The 23,931-nt window shown below is 38.2% G+C and overlaps 2 protein-coding genes across 5 annotated transcripts in view; one reads left to right on the top strand and one right to left on the bottom strand.

The window, feature by feature from the left end:
• Positions 1-14,135, bottom strand: part of LOC124545265 (ankyrin-1) — a 150,180-nt gene extending 136,045 nt beyond the window's left edge. Inside the window, exons 1-2 of one of the 2 annotated variants that reach the window (XM_047124146.1) lie at positions 13,692-14,135; positions 9,552-9,799 (exon numbers count right to left, since the gene is read on the bottom strand). In XM_047124146.1, coding sequence (XP_046980102.1) covers positions 9,552-9,728 — 177 coding nt within the window. In that variant the 5' untranslated portion in view covers positions 9,729-9,799; positions 13,692-14,135. The remainder of the gene's footprint in view (positions 1-9,551; positions 9,800-13,691) is intronic. The other variant, XM_047124147.1, reaches the window with a different exon arrangement.
• Positions 14,136-14,325: 190 nt separating this feature from the next.
• Positions 14,326-23,931, top strand: part of LOC124545264 — a 73,260-nt gene continuing 63,654 nt past the window's right edge. For 2 of the 3 annotated variants that reach the window (XM_047124143.1, XM_047124144.1), the window contains exon 1: positions 14,326-16,588. In XM_047124143.1, the coding sequence (XP_046980099.1) occupies positions 14,504-16,588 (2,085 nt within the window). In that variant the 5' untranslated portion in view covers positions 14,326-14,503. Of the gene's footprint in view, positions 16,589-16,789; positions 16,888-23,931 lie in introns of those variants that run through there. The other variant, XM_047124145.1, reaches the window with a different exon arrangement.

Here is a 23,931-nt window from a genome sequence, read left to right as displayed (position 1 = left end):
TCTAAGTTGGAACTGTCAGAATGTTAAGAGCATTATTTTTATCAATGCTCTTGGACTTGGGAGAAAGAACTACTGTTTCATCATGTCACATGCTAAATTCTAAAGATACATCATTTTTATCTTTTGGAGACCGTTGTTCGTTTTTTCAGTCTGAAGAATGGTTTGCTGAAGCTCTCCACACTACTCTATCCTGTGCAAGCCTCTTCATCTTCGAATAACTACTGCAACCTTCTCAGTCTGCTTACTGTATTTGTACCACCACATTTCTGAAGGCTCTATTCTCTTCTTTTCTAAACTATTTATCGAGCATATTTCACTTCCATACATAGCTACTTCCAGACAAATACCCTCAGAAAAGACATGTTCACACTTAAATCTTTATTTGATGTTAAATAATTTCTCTTCCTCAGAAACACTTATCTTGCCATTGCTAGTCTGCATTTTATATCCTCTCTACTTCAGTCATCATCAGTTATTTTGCTGCCCAAATAGAAAACCTCATCTGCTAATCCTAATCTAATTCTCTCAAAATCAACTGATTTAATACAACTACATTCCATTACCCTTGTTTTGCCTTTTTATGTTCATCTATATCCTCCCTTCAAGAAACTGTCTATTCTGTTCAATTGCTTTTTCATGTCCTTTGCTGTCTCTAAAAGAATTACAGTGTCATCAACAAACCTCAAAGTTTTTATTTCTTCTCCTTGAACTTTAATTCCTACTCCAAATTTTTCTTTGACTTCCTTTACTGATTGCCCAATGTACAGTTTGAATAACATCAGGGATAGGCTACAACCCTGTCTCACTCTCTTCTCAATCACTGTTTTGTCTTTCAGCCCCTTGACTTACGTGACTGCCATCTGCTTTCTGTCACTGTATTTCACCTCTGCTACCTACAGAATTTCAAAGAGAGCATTCCAGTCAACATCGTCAAAAGTTTGCTTTAAGTCTAATGCTAATGCTGATGCTATAAATACAGGTTTGCCTTTTCTTAATTTAGCTTATAAGAGAAGTCATAGGGTCAGTATAGCTTCATGTGTTCCAACACTGCTCCAGAACCCAAACTGATCTTCTCAGATATCTGCCACAACCAGATTTTGTGAACGTGTAACTTGCTTAATACCTCACTGCATCCGAAAGTTTGCAACTAACAAATGTGTTTCCCAACATGTTGATGTGAAAGCCATGAGCTATATGAAATTACGTGAAGTAAAGGAAATTTATTCTGTATGAAATCATTCCGCTAGTGTGGTTATATCAACAATTGTTCCCTTTTTAAATTCCCTAAATACATGTGAAACATCTTTATTTTTCTCTTGTACTTCCTTATTCACACAGAATCAGTTATGTAGTTTATGACAATGTGGTACATTAAAAACAATCACATCCAAGAATTCTTGAATTCTCCATTTAAGGAAAAGAATATAAAGTTTTGCATCATTTTTTGCAACACTGTTTGTTGCCATCAGGAATACGGAAAAATCATTACTGTTTAGCCCTGAAGTGTTTTCATGAGTGACTGTAGTCGTAGCTCTGAAGTTCGCACCCGGTTTTACGGTGCTGTTAATCTTGCACCCACACACCTATACTTCAGAATTCAGAGGCTAGTCCTCACACTTATGTTGTACGATGTTACAGAACATATTCTGAGCTTGAACTTAATGCAGTGTTTGAAATAGTATGGATTCTGGAAACATCAGTCATGAAAAACCTAACTTGTGCTTTCCTCATATGACATACTGAAAGCCACAGATCAGAGCAATCAGCTAGATCTGGTATATTTTGACTTTGAACAAAATTTGACTTGATAGGTACCATATTAATGCCTATTAATGAAAGTATAATCATATGCGGTATCAAAAGAAATTTGTGACTGGATGGAAGATTTTTCAATAGGGAAAGCATAGCATGTTAACTTGGATGGAGAGTCATCAACAGGTACAGTAACAGCTTCAGGTGTTTTATGGGGAGGTTTGTTGGGACACTTATTGTTCATGCTGTATGTTAAAGACCTGGCAGACAATGTTAATAGTGGCCTTAAACTTTCTGTCTACGATACAGTCATATGAAGTACTACCCAAAAAACTTGCACAAATGCTCAGGCAGATCTGGACAAGATTTCAAAGTGGTTCAATGATTGACAACTTGGTTTAAATACCAGAAATGTAAGATTAGAGTAGATTCAGCTTTCATTTCATAGACCCAAAAATGAGATGATTCTTGTGGGTGTGGAACATGTCATAAAGTATGTAACACAAAAAATGTAGAACATAACACATTTGAATAAAATCATTTTTCAAGATATAAGAATACATTACAATAAACTGGAATTGCTACTATTTACAGAATTAACACACCATCAGAATGAAACATTGTTATGCACTTTTAATAAATTGATCATACATAAAATGACTAACCTCAACTGCTGTGACCAAGTACTGTTAAAAATGTAACTTTACAGACATTTTTACTTAAGCTGACCTAACTGTCCCTGTTAAGATATTCTTCAACAGAGTAGTAGTAGTTTCCAACCACAAAGTCTTTCAAATTCTGTTTAAACAGTGCTTTATCTGAAGCTAAGGTTTTAGTGGTCACAAGAAATTTATTGAAAATGTGTGTTCCTTAATTATGGACCCATTTTTGGTCCAAGGTAAGTGATTTTAGATATTTATGTAGATTGTTCTTGTTCCTAGTGTAGATACTATGTACTGAGCTATTGGTTGGGAACAGACATATTATTTGCAACAAATTTCATTAAGGAATAAATATACTGGGAAGCAGTGGTTAGAATACCCAGTTCCTTGAAGAGATTTCTGCATGATGATCTTGAATTTACACCGCAAATGTGTCTTATTACATGCTTTTGCACTCTAAAAACATTTGCTTGGTTTGACAAGTTACCCTAGAATATGATCGCATATTACATAATAGAATGAAAGTAAGCAAAGTATGCAGTTTTTTTTTTTTTTTTTTTTTTTTTTTTTTTTTTTTTTTTTTTTTTTTTTTTTAAAAATTTCCTACAACTGATAACATTTCACATTGCAAATACAGACTTGTTTAAGTGCTTCAGCAACTCTGTGTTATGCCCTTCCCAACTGAATTTATTATCAAATCCTAATCGCAGAAATTTAACACTGTCAACCTCTTCTACCTGCACGTCTTCATACGTTATACACATGCTGAAAGGAAATCTCCTACAGGTTCTGAGCTGCAATACTGTGGGTCTTTCCAAAGTTTAATGAGAGTGAATTGGCTTTAAATCATTTACTAATTGTCAGTGAAAATTTAATTAGCAGCCATTTCCAAATTTCTACTTGACTTGCTATTTATTGCAATGTTTTTATCTTCTGTAGACAAAACAAACATTGCATCTGGCAACGTAACAGAAGAGAGGTCATTAATGTACACAAGAAAAGGCAACAAACCCAAGAAGGAATCTTGAGGAACGTCACACGTAATTATAATTTCCAATCAGATGAAGAATAACTGCTTACTCCACAGGCATTTCATAATGACACACATTGTTTTCTGTTAGCTAGGTAAGACTCCAACAATTTCACAGCACTGCTAGTGCCAACATAATATTCTAATTCACTTAAGAGAATGCTGCAATTCACACTGTCAAAGGCTTTTAACAGGTCACAGAAAATGCCAGTAGCCTCTAATTTGTTATCTAATGAATTAAATACATTCTCACTGTACGTGTACATAGTCTTCTTTATATCAGAATTCTTAAGGAATCCCAACTGTGACTTGTACAATATATTACTTGCAGTCAGATGCTTAAATTTTGCATATTAGAAACTACAAAAACACAACATCCTATGACTAATACATAAATGAGATACAACTGGAGTCCACTCCCACAAATATCCAGATGTAACAATCTGTGGGGAAATGAAATCAAATCCTACATAGGTTCAGTCGCACATAAGCCAGGAGACTACATAGGTCCAAATCAGGAGATAGACTTCAGTTCCTTGGTAGGATACTGAGGAAATGCATGCAGTCTACAAAGAAGAATGGTATACAACATTCATGCATCATAAGCCACAATATTGTAAGTGCATGTGGGACCCATACCAAACACATCTAACAAAGGATATTAATTGTATACAAAGAAAGGCAGCATGAATGATCTCAAGTTTGGAGACCCCAGGAGAGTGTAACAAGAATACTGATAAACCCGAATTGGCAAACACATGGACACATATGCTAACTATTTCATGAAAGCTTACTTACAAAAGATTCAAGTATTATGTGAGGATGAACACACACACACACACACACACACACACACACACACACACACATATTTAAGCTGTGCTTCATACAGGAATGGCTTGGGAAGAAATTCTAGTACCTGGCACAATGGGAAGTACACATTGTCATGCATTTCACAGTGGTTTAAGGAGTGTAAATGTAGATCTAGATAACCTTACCAGAAGAAGGAACATGTTAATGCCACACTTAGTCCAAAACTGGGTATTGTACAACACAACAGAGTTGAAATTAGCCAAGAAAACAAACTTCCATGGTGTCGTAAAACATCTGCTACTGTGTGTGGTTCTGGCTAGCGAAAAGCATGAAGAGAGTAAATAAACAGTGTAATTTTTTTATGTTGTTAACCTAACTTGTTCCAAGTATGTACAAATACAAGAGAATTGTATGTTAATTAACCAAAAGATGTGGTGTGTTTGTTGCAGCGCTAGCCTCAGATTTGCGTGCGACGAGACTCAACACAAATAGAGTTTTCTGTCGTTTTTCTAAATATCTTCAGGCAAATACGGGGATAGATACTTTCACAAGGCCACAGCTGACCGTTTGTCCTGTTCTCTTCTCTTTAAATACAACAAAACTCCTATTATTCAATATTCTAACAAAATAAAGCTTGCTGACAGCCATAAGTTCACTAGTTGGTGGTTCATGACAGGTCCTTTATTGTCACATTGAAGATCAGAGTAGTATTAAAATATGTCTTTCATCAACCTTTGCAGCCAACATGCTCCTTGATATTCTGAGGTTAGTGTTATAAACCCCATTGTCAGAAATAAGATTGGTGGATGCTTGTTGCAAATTGATGCTCCACATGATTTAAGTAGGGTTGGGTTGTTTGGGGGAGGAGATCAGACAGCGAGGTCATCGGTCTCATCGGATTAGGGAAGGACGGGGACGGAAGTCGGCCGTGCCCTTTCAAAGGAACCATCCCGGTATTTGCCTGGAGCGATTTAGGGAAATCACGGAAAACCTAAATCAAGATGGCCGGACATGGGATTGAACCATCATCCTCCCGAATGCGAGTCCAGTGTGCTAACCACTGCGCCACCTTGCTCGGCCATGATTTAAGTAAAAATCATTTTGGTGAGTTGATTCTTGAATACTGATAGCCTGGAAGCATGCCTCAAAGATGACATAATATTTTGGAGGTTGTTCCTTTACTAATTTTGGCATAATTTACATCTCAGTATTCAATGATACGGTGGTGGTGTTCTTTTGAGAGTAGTGGTGCCATGTCTTTTACTTCTTAGAGACACTATATAATTCTCTTGACTGTCTGCAAGTGAGGCATACTACAGCTATTTATAAAATAAAATGCCTCATCTTTCTGTAGTGTATTTCTCTCCCACTCTCTTTCTCTCCCCCTCTCCATTTATGATTCATCTCTTGGATGATGTACTTATTCTTAATTAGCTGCACTAAAATCCATCATACTGTACTTATTTATGATATGATTTATGTAGTGAGAGTCACAGATGGCCTTATTTACAATCTTGTTTAATGCAAATGGCTAACCAGATAAAAAAATGTCCCATGATCCTGGTTTTCTTCTTTGAAAAGAATTTTTAAATTTGTATTTATTATTACTGAAAATCAACATGAAGTTTACATACACTGTATGATCAAGACTTTCTCTGCTTTATCTATCTGAAAAATACTTCATTCTTCTGCTGTTCTATTGAAACACAAATTTATCAGCAATTAGTTTAGCTTAAAATTCCAGCTGTAATTTTCTTGCTTTACAACAACGTCTACGTGTTACCCTTAGACACAAATGCCCGTAAGGGCAGGTGTGCACAAAATCAGCTCGAAAATTTGAATTACCTATTTTTTCATTTCAAATTCACTGCAGTTCTATTTCAGAATCCTTTGACACTGTTTCAGTTTACTCATACTTTATTTTTTCCATGAACTGAAGATATTACATCAATTCTTTAGAATGATCAGTAGTACTACCATTACGTCAGGAACGTTAAAACTTAAACTTCTCCCATGATAGATGTCACACAGATACTTCCTTGTTCCTGATATGAATATTAAAAATGATATCTTGTTTACATCCAACCATTCTGACACAATGATCATTGTACATGTGTATGGCAAAATGAGCAGTGTAACAACATTTGATAGTAATTAACACTGTCAATTTACATAACCAACTAAGATTTTCACTTTAATATTTATTATTTAACTAGGGTCACTTAGCTCTAAAAAATATGATGAAGTGTGAAGAGTGGCACACACTGAACACCATTTTAGATTAATATGGATTGGTTATGAGCTGAAACTGGTAATCAGTAAAGGCAATTTGCAATCTTGACATGGAATTTTTATCTACACATTTTAAATCAACAGGTCACAGAATAACAACTGCATAGGATGTTTTTGGAACTGAATGCTGTACTCCAGGAATTGTTGCAGTGTCTGTTACCTATGGTGTTTAGCTAAGGCTAACCTTCATTTAGCCACAGCTTTAAAAACATCAAAGTCCCACCAGAAAACACACTGTTTCACAGAGTAAAAATTTATTTTCCATTGGGGTATTGAGTTGTTATTTGTTAGATCTATGGCTGACATAAGTGAGGTGTAAGCTTCCCTTGATGTCCATGCCAGATTCTATTTTCTGAGTACTTCCTGTATGTTTTATTTTTTTCGCAGTAGGAATCTTTTATTTTCCACAGGCTGTTTGAATAATACCTCTTTCTCACACTTGTCTCAAGACCCAATACTACTTGAATAGGGAAAATGGTCTGATCCCATAGAATACCAAAGTAGCACCCCTCACCCCCACATCACAAATATAATCCTAGACGGAAAAATAAATCATATTATATTTACTATCATCACCGGAAATGAGGAATGTCCTACCCACTAACCTTTTCACTCCTCCCAAAGCAGTACTTCGTCACATATACAATATATGAGAGTAAGTCAATTATTATCCACAAAGTAGTTATAAAATTTTATTGTAATCAAATAGGAAACATAAGAACATCATTTTTCGACATAGTCTCCTTGTGTTTCAACACACTTGGTCCATCGCTGTACAAGCTTCCTGATGCCCTCATTAAAGTAGGTTCTCGGTTGAGCTGCGAGCCAGGAATGCACTGCTTCTTTCACTGCTTCGACCAAGTCAAATTGACAGCCCCTGAATGCCTGTTTGAGTGGACCAAACAAATGATAGTCAGAAGGGGCAAGATCGGGACAATATGGAGAATGATCCAGTGGTTCAAATTTGAGTTTCTCGAGCATTTCAACAGTGTGGTCAGCAGTATGCGGAAGGGCATTGTCATGCAACAACACAACACGTTTTGACAGCAATCCTCGGTGTTTACTTTGAATTGCAAGCTTTAACCTGGCAGTAAGCATCTCAGTGTAACGTACACTGCTAGTTGTTGTGCCCTTTTCCCCATAATTTTCTAGTACCCTGTAGATGGTTGGGTCTTGGAACTTTTTCTCGTATGGCGAATTTGGATGTTTCCATTCCATACTCAGCCGTTTGCTCTCCGGCTCGTAATGATGGATCCATGTTTCATCACCAGTATTGATACTATCTAAGAAGTTGTCCTCTTCATTACCATAGCAATCCAAATGTTTCTTGCAGATGTCCAAGCGCGTTTGTTTATGCAACTGTGTGAGCTGTTTTGGGACCCACCTTGCACAAACTTTACAAAACCCAAGTCTGTTGTGGATGATTTCGTAGACAGAACCATGAAAAATTTGCAGACGATGTGCCACTTCATCAATAGTTAATCGTCTGTCTAACACAACCATTTCATATGAACGCTCAATAGTTGCTTCAATTGTGGTGGTAAACATTTGTCCGGCTCCTTCATTGTGTGTGCCACTTCGTCAATAGTTAATCATCTGTCCATGACAATCATTTCACGTGAACGCTAATGGTTTCTTCAATTGTGGCGGTAAACGGTCGTCCGGCTCCTTCATCGTTTGTAACACTTGTGCAGCCATTTCGGAATTTTTCAATCCGTTCGTAGACACGCCGTTGTGGCAAAACACTGTTCCCGTACTGTACCGAAAGTCTTTCATGAATTTCAGCCCCTGATACGCCTACTGACCACAAAAACCAGACCACTGAACGTTGCTCTTCTTTGGTGCAAACAGACAGTGGAGCAGCCATGATTAACAGCACAGCAGCAATAATGAAACCAACCTAGCAGCTTGAAAATTGCAAAGATGTAACAACAAATAAACAAAGCACATGTCATCAATGTAAATTGACAGTACTAGCAAAATAAACAAATATATAACTAAATTGTGGATAATAATTGACTTACCCTCGTACCTGTCCATTCTTATGCCACACCCACTCCCTAACTTATCCCACATGGCTCACACCCCTCTGGAAGATAATGATATGTAACTTGCCTGACACACCTACTCAGCACATCCTACTCCAGTACTGTCACAGGCTTATCCTCTACTATCAGAGGCAGGACTACCTGTGAAAGCAATTGAGTCATTATCAGCCCTGGTGCATTTTCTGCACAACATTTTATGTGGGTATTAAAACCAACCAGCTACCTCCCCTCCCCCCCCCCCCTCACCCCACACACACACACATGAATGGCCACCACAAACTGTGGCCAGGAGCAGAGTTCACCACTCAGTTGCAGAACGCAATGCTGAGCACAACATGCTTAGTTTCAATGGCTGCTTCACAGGTTATGCCTTCTGGATCATTCCCCACAAAACCTACTCCACTGAATTATATAGATGGAAGCTGTTCCAACATATTCTCTGATCCTGTAATCCTCCTGACACCAATATCTGTTAACCCCTTACCCCACATTCATATCCACACCTACCCCAGTACCCTAATTCCACTTATCCTGTACCTACAGTCTCCCTTTTCCATTATGTTTCCACCTCCTAATCCAGTCCTCCACATCACCGGATGCTGTAAAAGCTCATCATTGCAGATGTGACAAGTGCCAATCTGCATTCCCTTTCCATCACGCACTGGCCTCCTCTCCGCCCCACATTCCTATACTGGCACCTACTGACACCCCCCCAGCCATCAGCCATACTCCCCAAGCCTGCTTCAACTGTTCACATATATTCAAGGAGATGAAAATTAACAATTATTTCCATGACATAATAATTTAGTACAGACACAATTCTTATTGTGACTTCTACCCCATCCCCCGTTTATTTGTTTAGCAACATTTTCTAATTTTCATGTGAAGCAATCAATGACATCTATATGCTACTAAAATGTGTTACACATAAACACATTGCCTATGCGATATTACCTTGGGTATTTGTGACAGCAGCCCTTCAAGTCTCTGAACAGTAATCCGAGGGTTAGCACGAAGTGCATCAAAGATGTCACGCACTTTGGTACGTGTCTGTTCTGAGATGCCTCGATGGTTACCTGCAGACAGCAAGGCACTGCCTGATTGGAAGAAATTGCTGAGTGCACCACCCATGCCTAGGGTGGCTGTGTGAGCCCTCAGCTGGCAAGAGGCAGCGCCACAAACACACCGTGCACTTCTTGCCCCTGAAATTTAAACATGGCATATAAAGCTCCAACTGACTGCCTGTCAGTACCAAAAGTGTTAGTACATTAACATACATGAATTACGAACAGTATAAGGTGAAATTGTTCAGACTGAGGTTCATATGCAGACACTATCATTCTTGGAAAATTACTCTTGTTGCTTGTGCCATCCATGCACATTTCACAAACTGACTCTGATCTTTTGCAATAAACACCGAATACAGTACATACTACACTAAAAAGTAAAATTATTTCATGGCAGTACTAAAACCAAAGTCATGGTCAGGTAAACCTCTACTACACCATTCTCCAGCATGTTCTTTTTCCTTGATTGCTATACCGATGGCTTGAGTCAGAGAGCCTATTTCCATTCAGAACATTTGGATATGAGCTAGTGGTATGCAGAAAGTTTGATATGCACAGAAGAGTGAAAAAGAAAACCAAGTGTTCTGGTGCAAATCTCAATTTGAGGCACAATTTTAACTTATCTCAAACTTTCAGCGCAGTGCATAAATATATAGAACAGAAGCCCAGTTAAATTATTTTGGTTGTTTATTACCTTTCAAAATAAAAAGAGGATTCGAAGGATGGGATGATAAAAACAAGCTATGAATTTAACTTTCTTTTCATGCTGTGGAGTACCTTCCAAGCTTCACTGCTTCTGGTGTCATATATGTAATAAGACATAAAGTAATTAGTGACTAGTAAATATTCTGGTTGATTCAAGTATGAACTGAAGAGATTTAGCCCTTCTACTACATATTAACTGTTTCTGTTAACTAATTTGTATGTATCCTTAATCACTTAAATAGGACCTGTAGAACAGTGTCATTCCAAGGGAGGGTCATATCATTTATTTTATTTATTTATTTGGTGTTCCACAGATTCCATCGCGAGTGAATTGCTCATACGTACATTGTGTCATAAAAATCTGTTTGTCTCTTACAGACAGTGAGAGTAGGTATTGAGAAAGAGAAACTTAATAGTGCAACAGTGACAAGAGGAAGAGGGTTTCAAAATTATCAGACCATAAAAAGTGACACACTAACGAAACGGTTTTGTAAAATTCACAGGACAACAGAATGAAAGCACATAGCTTATTGCAGTCTTGTTCACAGACTTGACCACATCCCTATACATGTTTTTCTACCTTGCAAAGCATTATCATCATGCCCTCAACCAAATAGTTTACAAGAATTTGAGGAAATTGTGATTTTGATCCTTGGAGCAGAAAGTATTAATCTGAGAAGCCCAAATTATCGTATTATACAGATTAAATGGTTGAAGATTGCTGTTAGTTGCATGACAAGATGACTGTACATATGCCTCTCTAGCTACACGTGCCACGTGTAAATAAATGGTATTCTTCGACAAATATTAGTATGATCATCAAACATTAAATTTGTTAAATTAACATTTGGTGATAAAAGCAACTATTTATTATAACACAGGAAGCAGTAGCTATTTGCAAACTAGTGGCATTTCTGATAATATTACTGTTTTAAATATGCACATATGTTTTATAGCAGTTTACTAATAGCTGATTATCAATGCGATTGTCAATGTATCACTCAGGCTCTTGAAGGTTGTACACGATGTGACATGTGGAACTCGGTGAATGAATGAATATGTGAACTTTATGTATGCATCTTGACAAAAAAAAAAAAAAAAAAAAAAAAAAAGCTGAAGTTTTAGCAACAGCAATAGCGATAACTGTGCATCACACATCAAAAGTTACACCTCTTTATCTAATTTATAGTGATTGATGATATATAATTTACAGTGATTTTTGCTACAGGTTTTAATCACATAAATGTGTTTCTCATTGTACCTGGACCTTTTATATGACTGTGATACCTAACAGACACAACAATGCACACAAGTAAGTGAGTTATCATTTTTACAATGTATTAGCACTTTTAGCCAGTTTTCTTCTCCTTTAGGTGGTCTTTGAGAACCACAGCAACATAAAAGCTACAACAATATTTATTCAGTTACCATAAAACATGCTGAACTAAAACGAAATTGGCGAGCCTAAAATGAATTTTCTCCCTATACTCATATACAAGAATAACTGCCACTTCAGTTGCACCAATTTTGTATAAGCTACAATATAGCCAGAAAGGAAATAATAGAGGAGATCTATTTTATTTTTAAAATAAGGGGTATTCTGATGTATTAACTGTAAATTGGCAAGCTGTCATTGTTGAGGAATACCGAAATCAGTCACAAAGACTTGGAAACAGAGAGAGAAATATTACTACTATAAAGAAATAAAACTGAATTTCCAATCCAGAAGAAAGCCCTAATAAATTGACTAACAAGCAGACACAACAGATTTCTGGTGACAATTTTACTATGTGGTCAGTCAGATGGATCACAGCAAAGAATTTAACGTTTCTAATAGAATAGTAACTGTTTTCACAAATCAGCAGCAGAGGGATTAAGAATTTTTTTTTAAGAACACAGTCTACCTCTTATCATATTATGCAGTTCTAGAGCAATGACAACCCTCCTTATACAAGTGATACACTCTTCCACTGACATATTAAAACTATAGCATTGAAAATGCAATACTTGGCATTTCATGAGAAATTTACACTGATAGCATGCATGGCACTCCAAACAATGAAGAATTTGCACTGACAGTCTGCATAGCATCCCCAACCATGGCCCCTCAGGATCAGATGCTACTGCTATTCACAGTGTATCACTCAGATAATTGTTACCATATGATGCTCATTAATAACCAGATGTGCTTCTGAGTGGCAGATAATGAAAACCTTATGAACAGAGTGAATGAATGCTTCCATACTTTTGTTACTGAACTCGTTTATGGTCCTAATTCCGCCCCCCCCCCTAAAAATGAATCTGTGTGTGTGTGTGTGTGTGTGTGTGTGTGTGTGTGTGTGTGTGTGTGATAGAGAGAGAGAGAGAGAGAGAGAGAGAGAGAGAGAGAGAGAGAAAGTCAATATTTCTTCACTGTGTGAAGACTAATGCTCTGTATGCTACACTTATCTAAAAGATGTCAGATTTCAGTTGAGAATGTTGTGGGAGGTGGGAGAAATATATTCATTAATAAATACTATAATAAAATCTCACGATGCATTGAACGTCTCCAAAAAAACAACAGTCCCGTTAGTTTTTCTTATCACACAAGTCCACTGAGTTATTCACAAAGGTCTGCAGCATCTTAAGCAAATGTTTATTACATCTCGACATTAGCGTATAATGATGATGGAAATAGTCGTTACCGTGACGACATGATGAAAAAATTGAATGAACCCTTCTTGATACAATAACCCCTCCACTGTTACCCATTAAAAATTAATAATTTACAAGATGCATCAATATAAATAACTTGTCACACTGTTTGTGAGGAAGCATTGGAAAAATGAGAATCTCGCATGTGACGTACTACTTGTTACACAACGCTTTTAGATCCCATTTTGGTCCGTGTTTTTAAGGATTCACTGTCAGTGAGCCGTAAATAATACTCATTACGTATTAAATCACAAGTGCGGCTTCCATAGCCACCGTCGCCCTCATATACATTTGGTCTTCTAGAACTAAAGTGTATTCCCCTGCACAAATTCTTCCTTCCGTACCTACGAAAATATAAGGGGACATAGCAATGGCTAGTAATCCCTTTGTTTTGACTGAATCTGTCAGGTTCATAATATGGTTCGGATTACTTACATATATTTTATAGGTTAATTGACGGTAGCTATAATGATGCTTTTTGTTCGTGATTAAGAGCAATTGTTGATTCATAAAGTAGCAAATTAAGAAATGAAGTTGCAAGCCAGGTAAAGTGTAGAATTACAAACAAGGAAATCAGCATTCGCAAGCAAAACCGATGAGTATTTATGAAAATATAACGTGTAATTACCATACGGTTTATAAAACAGTGGACAAAATTTATCCTCGTCATTAAGTAATCACATTGTATCTTGGTTCCCTTAGCACCACTCTCGATATTGTAACAGAGGTCACTAACTGTACAATAAGCAGACGAATCCCTGTTTGTCAGGTGAATAATAGTGGCAGCTCTTCGTCATTCAAAACTGACTGAAGATCTATATTCTTTATTTACTTTTACTACTTATTATCACAGCAAGCATTGTATCATATTCTGTTATTAACGTATGCTCCTTAAAATTCCAATGAAAACTTATCCACTTCGGAACTGGACTACAGTGCTTTCCGTCAATTGCAGCGCTTTCGTTACTCAACATACCAACGATGTATTTTGTGACAGTAGTATAAATACATTGGCAGGTCAAATCTCAAATTAACTAAATAAGCTCTAATATTCAGTGCTTTTATTTCGATTCAATGGCGAATCATTTCACGTTTGTCACTATAGGTTTTCATCCCACTGTTTTTCTTGCAGGTAAGACGCACCTAGTATATCTGTAGCCATGAACGTTGTTAGCATAGTTTGACATAAGACTGTGTTATTTGTTTAGTAAACTCTTTGAATTGAAAAGTTGGAGCGAGTTTGAATGTGTTTATTGTTCATATTCGTTGTGCAAGAAGCAGTTATAGTGTATGTGTTTGGCACATAGTAATGTGTTACATTTATTAAAGAGTTTTTATCGTATTTTATCAGTAGATGTTTAGTCAATGTTGGAGACCTTGTTTCTGTGAGGAAAATTTTAATTTATGACAGAAAAAGAGAACTAAATTGTCGCGTGTACAATGGAAAGCGGCATGGATTCCTTTGCAGATTCTGATAACATAAATACTTCTACACCTTGGAAACTTCGTTTTATCAAGTCACCCGTTGTGTCGTCACCTATTTGTAAACAAGTTGACACCGGTTTTCAATTATTCGTGTCAGGTTTACAAGAAAAAGTTTCGTCCGCAGAAAACAGCCTGACGGAAGATTCAGAAGAAAAGATTCAGACAGTTTCGATTAAAGAACAGGAAGGACTTCCCTGCGAAGATATTGGTGATGAAAAAACAATAGCATCCTGTAGTACAGAAATGGGAAGTACATCAACTACTGTCAGCTCGGTCATCTGCTCGCAGACTACAGACACACTTCCATCTTCGAAGTTATGGAAACCGTTTGATATATCGTACGATAGCTTTATTGTACTTGATGAAACTATTATGAGCGATGAATCGAATGAGGCAGATTCATTTAAAAAATGTGATGAAAATTTTGCAAAGAACATTTCTGGCATTTTACCCCTCGATGCTGCAAAACTCGTGTACTCTCCCAAATTTGATGCCACGAAGTCAGGTATTCGTACAAACTTAATATCAGACGATGGGAAGAATGTAAGAAATGAAGTTAAACCGAAGCCTATGATACCAGAAGAAAACGTTCTCCAGGACACCCAAAATGTGGCTTTAGTTACACTAGGCCTTAACCGGAATGAAAATAATACAAGAGAAGGGGAAAAGAATGTTAATGTGCAAAACAACCCATTACATTCTGCGGAGGCTGTCAAACCAGATTCTGTATCCAGTACTTTGGTGATAGACAAATTTGAGCCAAATGCCACTTCAGAACAGATACTACGGAGCACTGGAAAAAACGAACAAGTTATTTCTGCTGATCAAAGGGGCGACAAATTAGGACAAATTAAGTCTGATATTGAGGAAACTGGAAAAATTGAAAAAATGGAGCCTAAGAGTGGGGAGACTGAACATAGAATGTCTGACAGTGGGGAGTCTGGAAAGCTTGAACAAGTGAAGCGTGATAATTTGGGGGTTGGACAGATTGAACAAGTGAAGTCTGAACGTGGGCAGACTGAAAAATTGAAGTCAGATGTGAGAGATACAGGAAAAACTGAACAATTGAAGCCTGCCAGTGGGATTGCCATAAAGATTGAACAAGTAAAGTCTGAAAGTTTAGAGACTGAACAAGTGAAACATGACAATTTGGAGACTGTACCAGTGAAATCTGATAATAAAATGTTTATAAAGATTGAACAACTGGAGTCTGACAATTTGGATACTGAACAAGTGAAACTTGACAATTTGGAGACTGAACAATGGAAGTCTGACAATGAGGTGTCTATAAAGAGTGAGCAAGTGAAGTTTGATGATGAAACTGCAACTGAACAAGTGAAGCCTGACAATTGGGTAACTGGAAAGATTGAACAAGTGAAGCCTGACAATGGGGTAACTGGAAAGATTGAACAAGTGAAGCCTGACAATGGGGTAACTGGAAAGATTGAACAAATGAAGTCTGACAACCTGGAGACTGTAAAGATTGAACAAGTGAACTCTGACAATTTGGAGACCAGAAAGACTGAACATGTGAAGCCTGACAGTGGGGAGTTTGTGAGCAGTGATCCAGAGGAGAATGCGGACAATAATAATCCTGAATGGGAACTTTTGAAAAAGCTAGAGACTGATGAAGAACGTTACAAGGCTGTGAGATTGCGATGGAGGAATCTTGTTATTCCAAATCCCAATAAGAACCTGACTTACCGTAGTCGGGGGTACTGGATTACAGATAAAAATCAAAAACAAATATCTGAAGTCAAACCTAATCCTGTGGTTACTGGTAAATCAAGAAAACGTACACATTCTGCAGACCCCACTGAGCACCACGTCCCAGTGAAACGGCAGAGGACATTCTCTTGTACAGAAGTATTCGATAGAAAGATGCTTGATGTTCAGAAAAACCTGAGCAGAGAACGGAATGCCATTCTTCAGCAACATGAGCGAGCTGTACAAAACCTTGTGAACAAAACAAACCATCAACTTCGATGTTACTCACCAGGAAGTTTTAATGATGAGCGTATTCGAGCACTTCATGTCCAGGTAACACATTCATTTATGATAGGCCTGTCTATTTAATAATCATTGTGTTTGTTTTAAGTCAGGGCACAAATAAAAAAAACACTAAGTGTTAGAAACAATGATTTCGTACCATTGTATAGAGCTGTTAAAAACAACTTCAGTTTTACATAGTTTTTTATGGGTCAAATAACAAACAAAATACTTTTTTTTTTATATGCACAGACAGACGACTGCTATTTCCCACAATTATCTGCTTCCACCTTTCCTTTTGCTGCCATCAGTTCCCAGTCTTAAGCATGTTAAACTTGCTCAAGGAGCCTATATTGTTAGAAGAGGCAAGGTTCAGAGAAATAAAATCCCATGCGGATTTAAAGCACTCTGGAGAGTAATTCAATATTTTAAGTACTGACTGATGCAGTCTGACACGTAGAAATAACATTCATGTGTGATTATGAATTGTAGGAGGCTTCAACAGTAATAGCAGTTAAAAATAGCTTTTAAAAACATGATGATATTACTGCACTGTTTTGAGGTATGAACATGTGCAGATTATATTTGGTAGATGACCAAAGATTTTTGTGGCAGCATAATTCGCCCCTTTCTGTAAAAAATTCAGATTTAATCCAGAGTAGTGAAGACTATCTTTCCTTGCAGCTACAACGCTAGAAGAAAGGATGATCACTATTCTGGGTTAAATATGACTTTGGCACAGAAAGGGGTGGATTATGCTGCCACGGAAACAGTTGGGCATCTACTAGATATCATTGAAAGTGTTACAGATAGCCAGCTGGCATTCAAAAACAATTAAAAGTATTTCTGAATGACAGTTCCTTCTACTGAGTAGATGAATTTTTAGATATGAAGCAGCAATTTGAAAAAAGGAGGGGAGAATTTTGTTCCTAAGGAAAACTTATGTTAAGCTGATATGTTCCACATCATTATGAAATTTTGCATTTATGATCTATGAAACAAGTATTAATGTAATGTAAGTGATCTTAATTGGACAAACTCAGGTGTTGTATGAGGCTAAAAGATAAAAATTCTTACCATTACATTGCAGTCACAGTATATTTTATAAAACTGAAATCAATTAGAAACAGCAGAATTTTGATAAAACATTTTTAGCAACTGGTCAGTATGTAATAATAGTTCTCATGTTTATGCAACAGAGGCAGTTGAGGCAGAGCATGTGTGACAGCAGTAATCCTCGCTTATGAAAAGGGTATTCAGGTCAAGGATTCTACAAGGTTCCTACCCTCGCAATTGCTGTAACACTTGCCAAATACTCCCAGCCACTGTGGCTGCCTCCAGTGCTCCTTACGGTAAATAAAAGTCAGAGCAATCTGTGGAATCCTGCATGTTGTTTACCCACTACACGTGCTAACTTCTCAGCATTTCATGTAGGCGTGACCACCAAGAAAGTGGCTGAGTATGTGAATGAACACAGAATTGGGTCAGCTGAAATTACTAACAAGAGATGTTGACTTCATCCACTGACATAACAAAGATGGGGCACATGATGTTACATATATGTAAACAGGAAGAGAAGAGAATGCCAGCAATACTCTCTTCTGTCTATATTATTTTATGAAATGTAGGTTGCAGTGGCAGACTGATCTGTAGCGTAGTCGACAATATGGGATAGGTTGAAAGATATCAAATTTGTTGTGAATTGGCAAAGCCAGCAAATGTGAATTTTACAAAGTTATTCACAGAATGCAAATTTCATGACATCAGCTGCAATTGGTATTGAAATATTACCCAGTTGCGACGTATGAAAATTTATGTCGGACTGGGACTCGAGCGCAGATTTCCCACTTACTGCGAGTGGTTGCCTTAATCACTTCAGCTATCCATGCATGTTCCTGGCCCGACACAAACCTCCAGGAGTAACGACTGATGTCTTTATATCATAGTCATACGTATCTCTCCTTTTAAACTTGCAACAGTACTTGATTCCCACTTTGAGAAAATGACGCTGTCACAAGGAATCAAGACCATTTTTATTGTCATATACTCCATCTCAGCTTTATGAAACTTACACATGAATCGATGATCAGCAGCTGTGTGAAGTAGTACTCCAAATTATTTGCTGAATGCAAATTTCTTGAAGTCAGCTGCAATGGGCATAGATGTATATTACCAACTTGTGACCTACCCAATTGTTGAACACGCTCTACAGCTTGACTCAAGGGATCTGACTGCTTGCTAAACCAAATGGCCTGTTTGAATCCTCCTACCCAGTTCAAGTTTCTCAGAACTCCAGAAATAAGAACTTATTCTTCAGTGTATCCCTGCATCAACCGTTATCTGCACCATTACTTTTTAATCTTAATCTTATTTCCTCTCTTTTATTCTCTCTGTGTCATCCTTTCTGTGTTCATCATAGTTCTGAATTGCAATATTCATTGCACTTGTAATTTCTCATCATCAATATTTGCTTCTCACTGTGTCCTTCTCTGACCCTTCAAGTCCTGGATTCTAGTTGGGGAGGGTGGTGATTTCTCCTTGTTTCAGTCCCTCCAGGATGGCCCCAGATCCATTCCGCCTACTGTCAGAATGAGTACTGGAGATCTTTCCCAGGGGTAAAGGATAGCTGGGATGAGAGAGACTTCGTAATGCCACAGGGGATAGAAAGTATGCACTCTGCCAGCAGTCGGGCCATTAGTTCGGTCAAGGGCTTACACCACAGACTTTATCTTCTACCTTTTCAGTGTGTCCTGTTATATTTCAATTGAAGGAGGCACAGTGATTTCTCAGACATCTTCTGCTTCAACTTTGTCTCTCAGTAGGTGTGTCCCTCGCATAAATGTAGGATTTCCTTTAAGTATCTTGTAAGATATGTCATAAGGCCAATACTGCCTCATGTGCCCCTACTTTCCTGCAGAACCCAAACCAATGTTCCCCATAGACAGATTCTTCCAGTTTTCCCATTGTTCTATAAATAATTCATTTCAGTATTTTTCAACCATTACTTAATTAACTCATATTACAGCACTTTCCTCTTTCAGAATAGAAATTATTATATTTTAATTTAAGTCAGCAGGTGTTATGGCTGTCCTGATAACTTGCACACAAGGTGGAACAGTTCTGTCATAGCTGAGTCTACCCAGGTTCGAAATTATTCTGGAAAATTGTCATCCACTCCAGGGGCCTTGTTATGACTTAGGTCCTACAGTATCCTGTTGAATTCTTCTCGCTGTATCACACCTCTACTACTACTCTTTCTAAAAAGATTGTCTTAAGGTTCATTTCTCCTGTATATACAGGGAGTACATAAAGTCCAGGAAAACTCTCCATTATTTATTGCACAAGAACCAAACATTGTACACGTATCATGTATATGTCATTTTGAAGAGAAACCCTGAAAGTTTTTCACACACACACACACACACACACACACACACACACACACACACACACACCATTGCAGTGCAGTTTGGTAATTTGCCAATAGTCAGTGCTAGTCACAAACATGGTGAGTTCAGGTGCGGAGCTAGCTTTCTGTGTGTTGGTGTTCAACGGATGTTTAGAACCAAGTACCATAAGAAGCCACCAACAAGGAAGACCATTTATCACTGGCACAACAAATTTGTTATAACGCGTTGCTTGTGCCCGGCAAATAGAAGCGGACGTCCCACTGGGAGTGAAGTGAATGTGGAGCACATACAAGAGACATTCATAAGGAGTCCCATGAACTCAAAATGGCTCCAGTGACAGTGTGGAAGTCCTGTGACCATTCAAATTGGACCTAGTGCAGAAGCTCAATGACGACGACAAAGACAAGTGTTTTGAGTTTTGTTCGCATTTCCAACATTTGAATGAAGATGGGGATGGCATTGTTGATCACCTAATTTTTAGTGATGAAGCCACTTTTCACACAAATGGAAAGTGAACAGGCATAATTGTTGAATCTCAGGTACAAAGCGTCCACACGAATGCATTAAATTTGAATGTGATTCCCCAAAGGTAAATGTTTTTTGTGCCTTGTCACATTGAAAACTGTGCGGGCCATTCTTCTTAGCAGAGAGCACCATCACTGGATATTCCTACTTGGACATGTTGCAGCAATGGCTGATGCCTCAAATGCAGTCGGACTCTCCAATCATCTTTCAGCAGGAATGGTGCTCTTTCCATTTTCATTGTGAAGTTCATGGGTACCTGAACACAGAGCTGCCGCATCAATGGACTGTCCATGCTACAGAAGGGAACGGCTGTTTCATGAAATGGCCTCCCCAGTTACCAGATATCCCTCCGTGTGACTTTTTTCTGTGGGATACATTAACGATATGGTGTATGTACCATGTGATGTAGCAGAGCTCCAGGAGAGAATTCGGGAAGCGACTACCACAGTCGAGGATGCCATGCAGGGATGGGCATGACAAGAATTCAATTATCGTATTGACATCTGCCAGGTCACTCGTGGCTTGCATATCAAATGTTTGTAAAAAAAAAATTTCCAGAGTTTCTCTTCAAAATGCAACATATGATGTCTGTACAGTGTTTAGTTTTTGTGCAATAAATAATTGAAAGTGTTGCTGGACTTTATGTACACCCTGTATATTCCTTCCATCTTTCAGCTTTTACTTATTTTCTTAACACTGGCTTGCCATGTGATTTAATTTTCTCATAGGTGGCATGTGTCGTTCCCCTAGTCAAGCATGCTTCTGCAGCCTTTCATTTGTGCTCTAGCCCTACCTGCTTAAGCATCTTGTACTTTCTTTCATTCTCACATTTTAAATATTTATGGTCTTCTTTGTCTGCTTCATTTACTGCATTTTTATATTTCCTGCTTCTATCAGTAAAATTCAGTTTCTTCTTCTTCTTCTGATTATTATTTTATTTATTCATTTATCCAGGAATAAATAGCTCCAATATACATACACATAGAATATGTAAGTGTATTTTTGAGGATAGGACAGGTGTTCGGCTGTGGCTTGCTGAAGGAACCAACGTGACATTTACCTGAAAATAGTTAGGAAAACCTAGATCAGGACTGCTAGACAGAGCGAATAAAAAGGCAACCTGTCTTAACAACTCCACGTTTCATCCAGTTTATCCACACTGTAAAATGGTTTGTTGATGAGACAATTTGCACCAAACATCTTATGATAAAAACGTAGTTTTGACCACAATCATTTGCATCTCCGCATCCACCCTTCAGTCTGCCTGGAAAACTTGAATCAGCGTCTCCTCAAATGAGAGATGTTGAACTCACAAGAAGACTAAACATTACTATAATGCACTATAGATCATGGCCCACTGGCTCGTTAAAGCACTACAGTGTGATTACGCATTGCAGTGTGACAGGGTGCTGAAATTATCACCTTTTATTAATAACCATTGCTCTGAGACCTGTAAGTTATCTTCAAGTGTGTAGTGTGTTTTACCTACAAATTATGTTTTAGCTACCTTCCTAAATAGATGTACTTTTAGTAAGCTATGGAACCCCTATCAGATTCGATAATGAATTTGTAACTGAGTTAGTCCATCTTCTGACTATAATCTATTAGAGATCCTATTCCTATTTCTTGGAAAAAAGCACAGGTCACACCCTTCTACAAGAAGGGAAGTGGAAATGATCCAGAAAACTACCATCCAATATCTTTGACACTGATATGTTGTAGAGTGTTAGAACATATTCTGTGCTAAAACATAATGAGGTATCTTGAAAGAATGACTTTGTACAAGCCAACCAGCACAGATTCCGAAAACATCAATCATGTGAAACCTTAACTCGCAATTTTTTTACATAATATACTGAGTGCTTTTGATTAAGACAATGAGCTAGAGACAGTATTTCTTGGTGTCAGAAAAGTGTTTCACTGAGCACCACACTACCCTTATGGTCAAATGTTCAATTATATGGGGTATTAAGTGAAATTTGTGACTGGACAGAGGACTTTTTTGGGAAGGACACAGCAAGTTCTCTTGCATGGAGAGTCCTCATCGGATGTTGAAGTGACTTCAGGTGTGCCCCAGAGAAGTGTGGTGGGACCTTTGCTGTTCATGTTGTGTGTTAATGACCTTGTTTTAGCTACCTTCCTAAATAGATGTATTTTTGTAATCTACGGAATCCCTATCAGAATCTATACTGAATTTGTGGCTGAATTAGTTCATCTTCTGACTATAATCTATCAGAGATCCTAATCCTATTTCTTGGAAAAAAGCACAGGTCACACCCTTCTACAAGAAGGGTAGTGGGAATGATCCACAAAACTACCATCCAATATCTGAGTCTTTTTGCAGATGATGCAGGTATCTATATAGAGGTACTGTCTGCTAGAAGCTGCATAAATATTCAGTCAGACCATGATGAGATTTCAAATTGGTGCAGAGATTGGCAACTTGCTTTAAATGTTCAAAAATGTAAAATTGTGCACTTCACGAAACGAAAAAACATAATGTTAAAGTTCTGTGCCCTGTCAAATGTTTTTACAAAGATTTTAGGGAGAGGATTTCAATTTGCTCACTGTGTGACAAGCTAGCCCATATTTTATGTAAGTAGCCAGCCAATAACAATTTCCTGTGACATTCTTGTTGCTATGTTTCCCCTTTCCTTAGGTTTTACTTTCTTGTGTAGCATTTTCCTTCTTTTCCTCCTTTCTTTGAGTGTGTGCTTTAGTTTTCTTAGGTCTGTCCACATTCGTTCCTTTTAATGTGTGTCAGGGCGCTGGTGACCTCAATGTTGAGCGCCCATAAGCCCCAACATACCACCACCACCACACCATAATGTTGGAATTGGGCAGCCCATACAAATACCTGGATGTAACACTTTGCAGGGATATGAAGTGGAATGCTCTCATGGGCTCAGTCATGAGTAACCTCCCTCCAGGGGGTGCTCATCGTTCTTTCATGAGTTCGTGCGTGGCGCACATGGGCCCCAAGCCATTGCAGCCCATTCTTCCTTCCCTGGGTACATTTCCTTCACTGTGCCCCTACCTCCCCGTCCTCACTCCTTCCCCACTGCCCATTCCTTCCCCACTGCCCACTCCTTCCCCACTGCCCCCTCCTTCTGCTGTCTCGGTGTTCTGATTCATGTTGACCTGGCTATCCACGTAGTTCCCTGTATTGCTTTCAGTTTCGTTCTTCCTGCCTGTTCTACTTCATCCTTTCTGGCATTTACATAACCCGCTTGAAATTTGACCTCCACTTCTAAATTTTCTGTTTTTAGTGTAAGTCATTTGGGAAAGAACTCTCTCCCTAGCGTCTACAGTGTGGACTCCTCTCCCTCCTTCCTTCCCCGCTTTAGCCCCACTCCACTCCGCCAGGTCACCAGCATGTGTAGCCAGTTTTTGTGATGGGCTGTTATGTCCCAACCTAGCTGAGCCCCCAGACAACACAGGATCACACCACTGACACCT

This window comes from Schistocerca americana, chromosome 8 (assembly GCF_021461395.2).
Source record: "Schistocerca americana isolate TAMUIC-IGC-003095 chromosome 8, iqSchAmer2.1, whole genome shotgun sequence".
NCBI lineage: Eukaryota > Metazoa > Arthropoda > Insecta > Orthoptera > Acrididae > Schistocerca > Schistocerca americana.
Note: the sequence above shows the minus strand (reverse complement) of the source record. Positions and strands in the feature narration are given on the sequence as shown.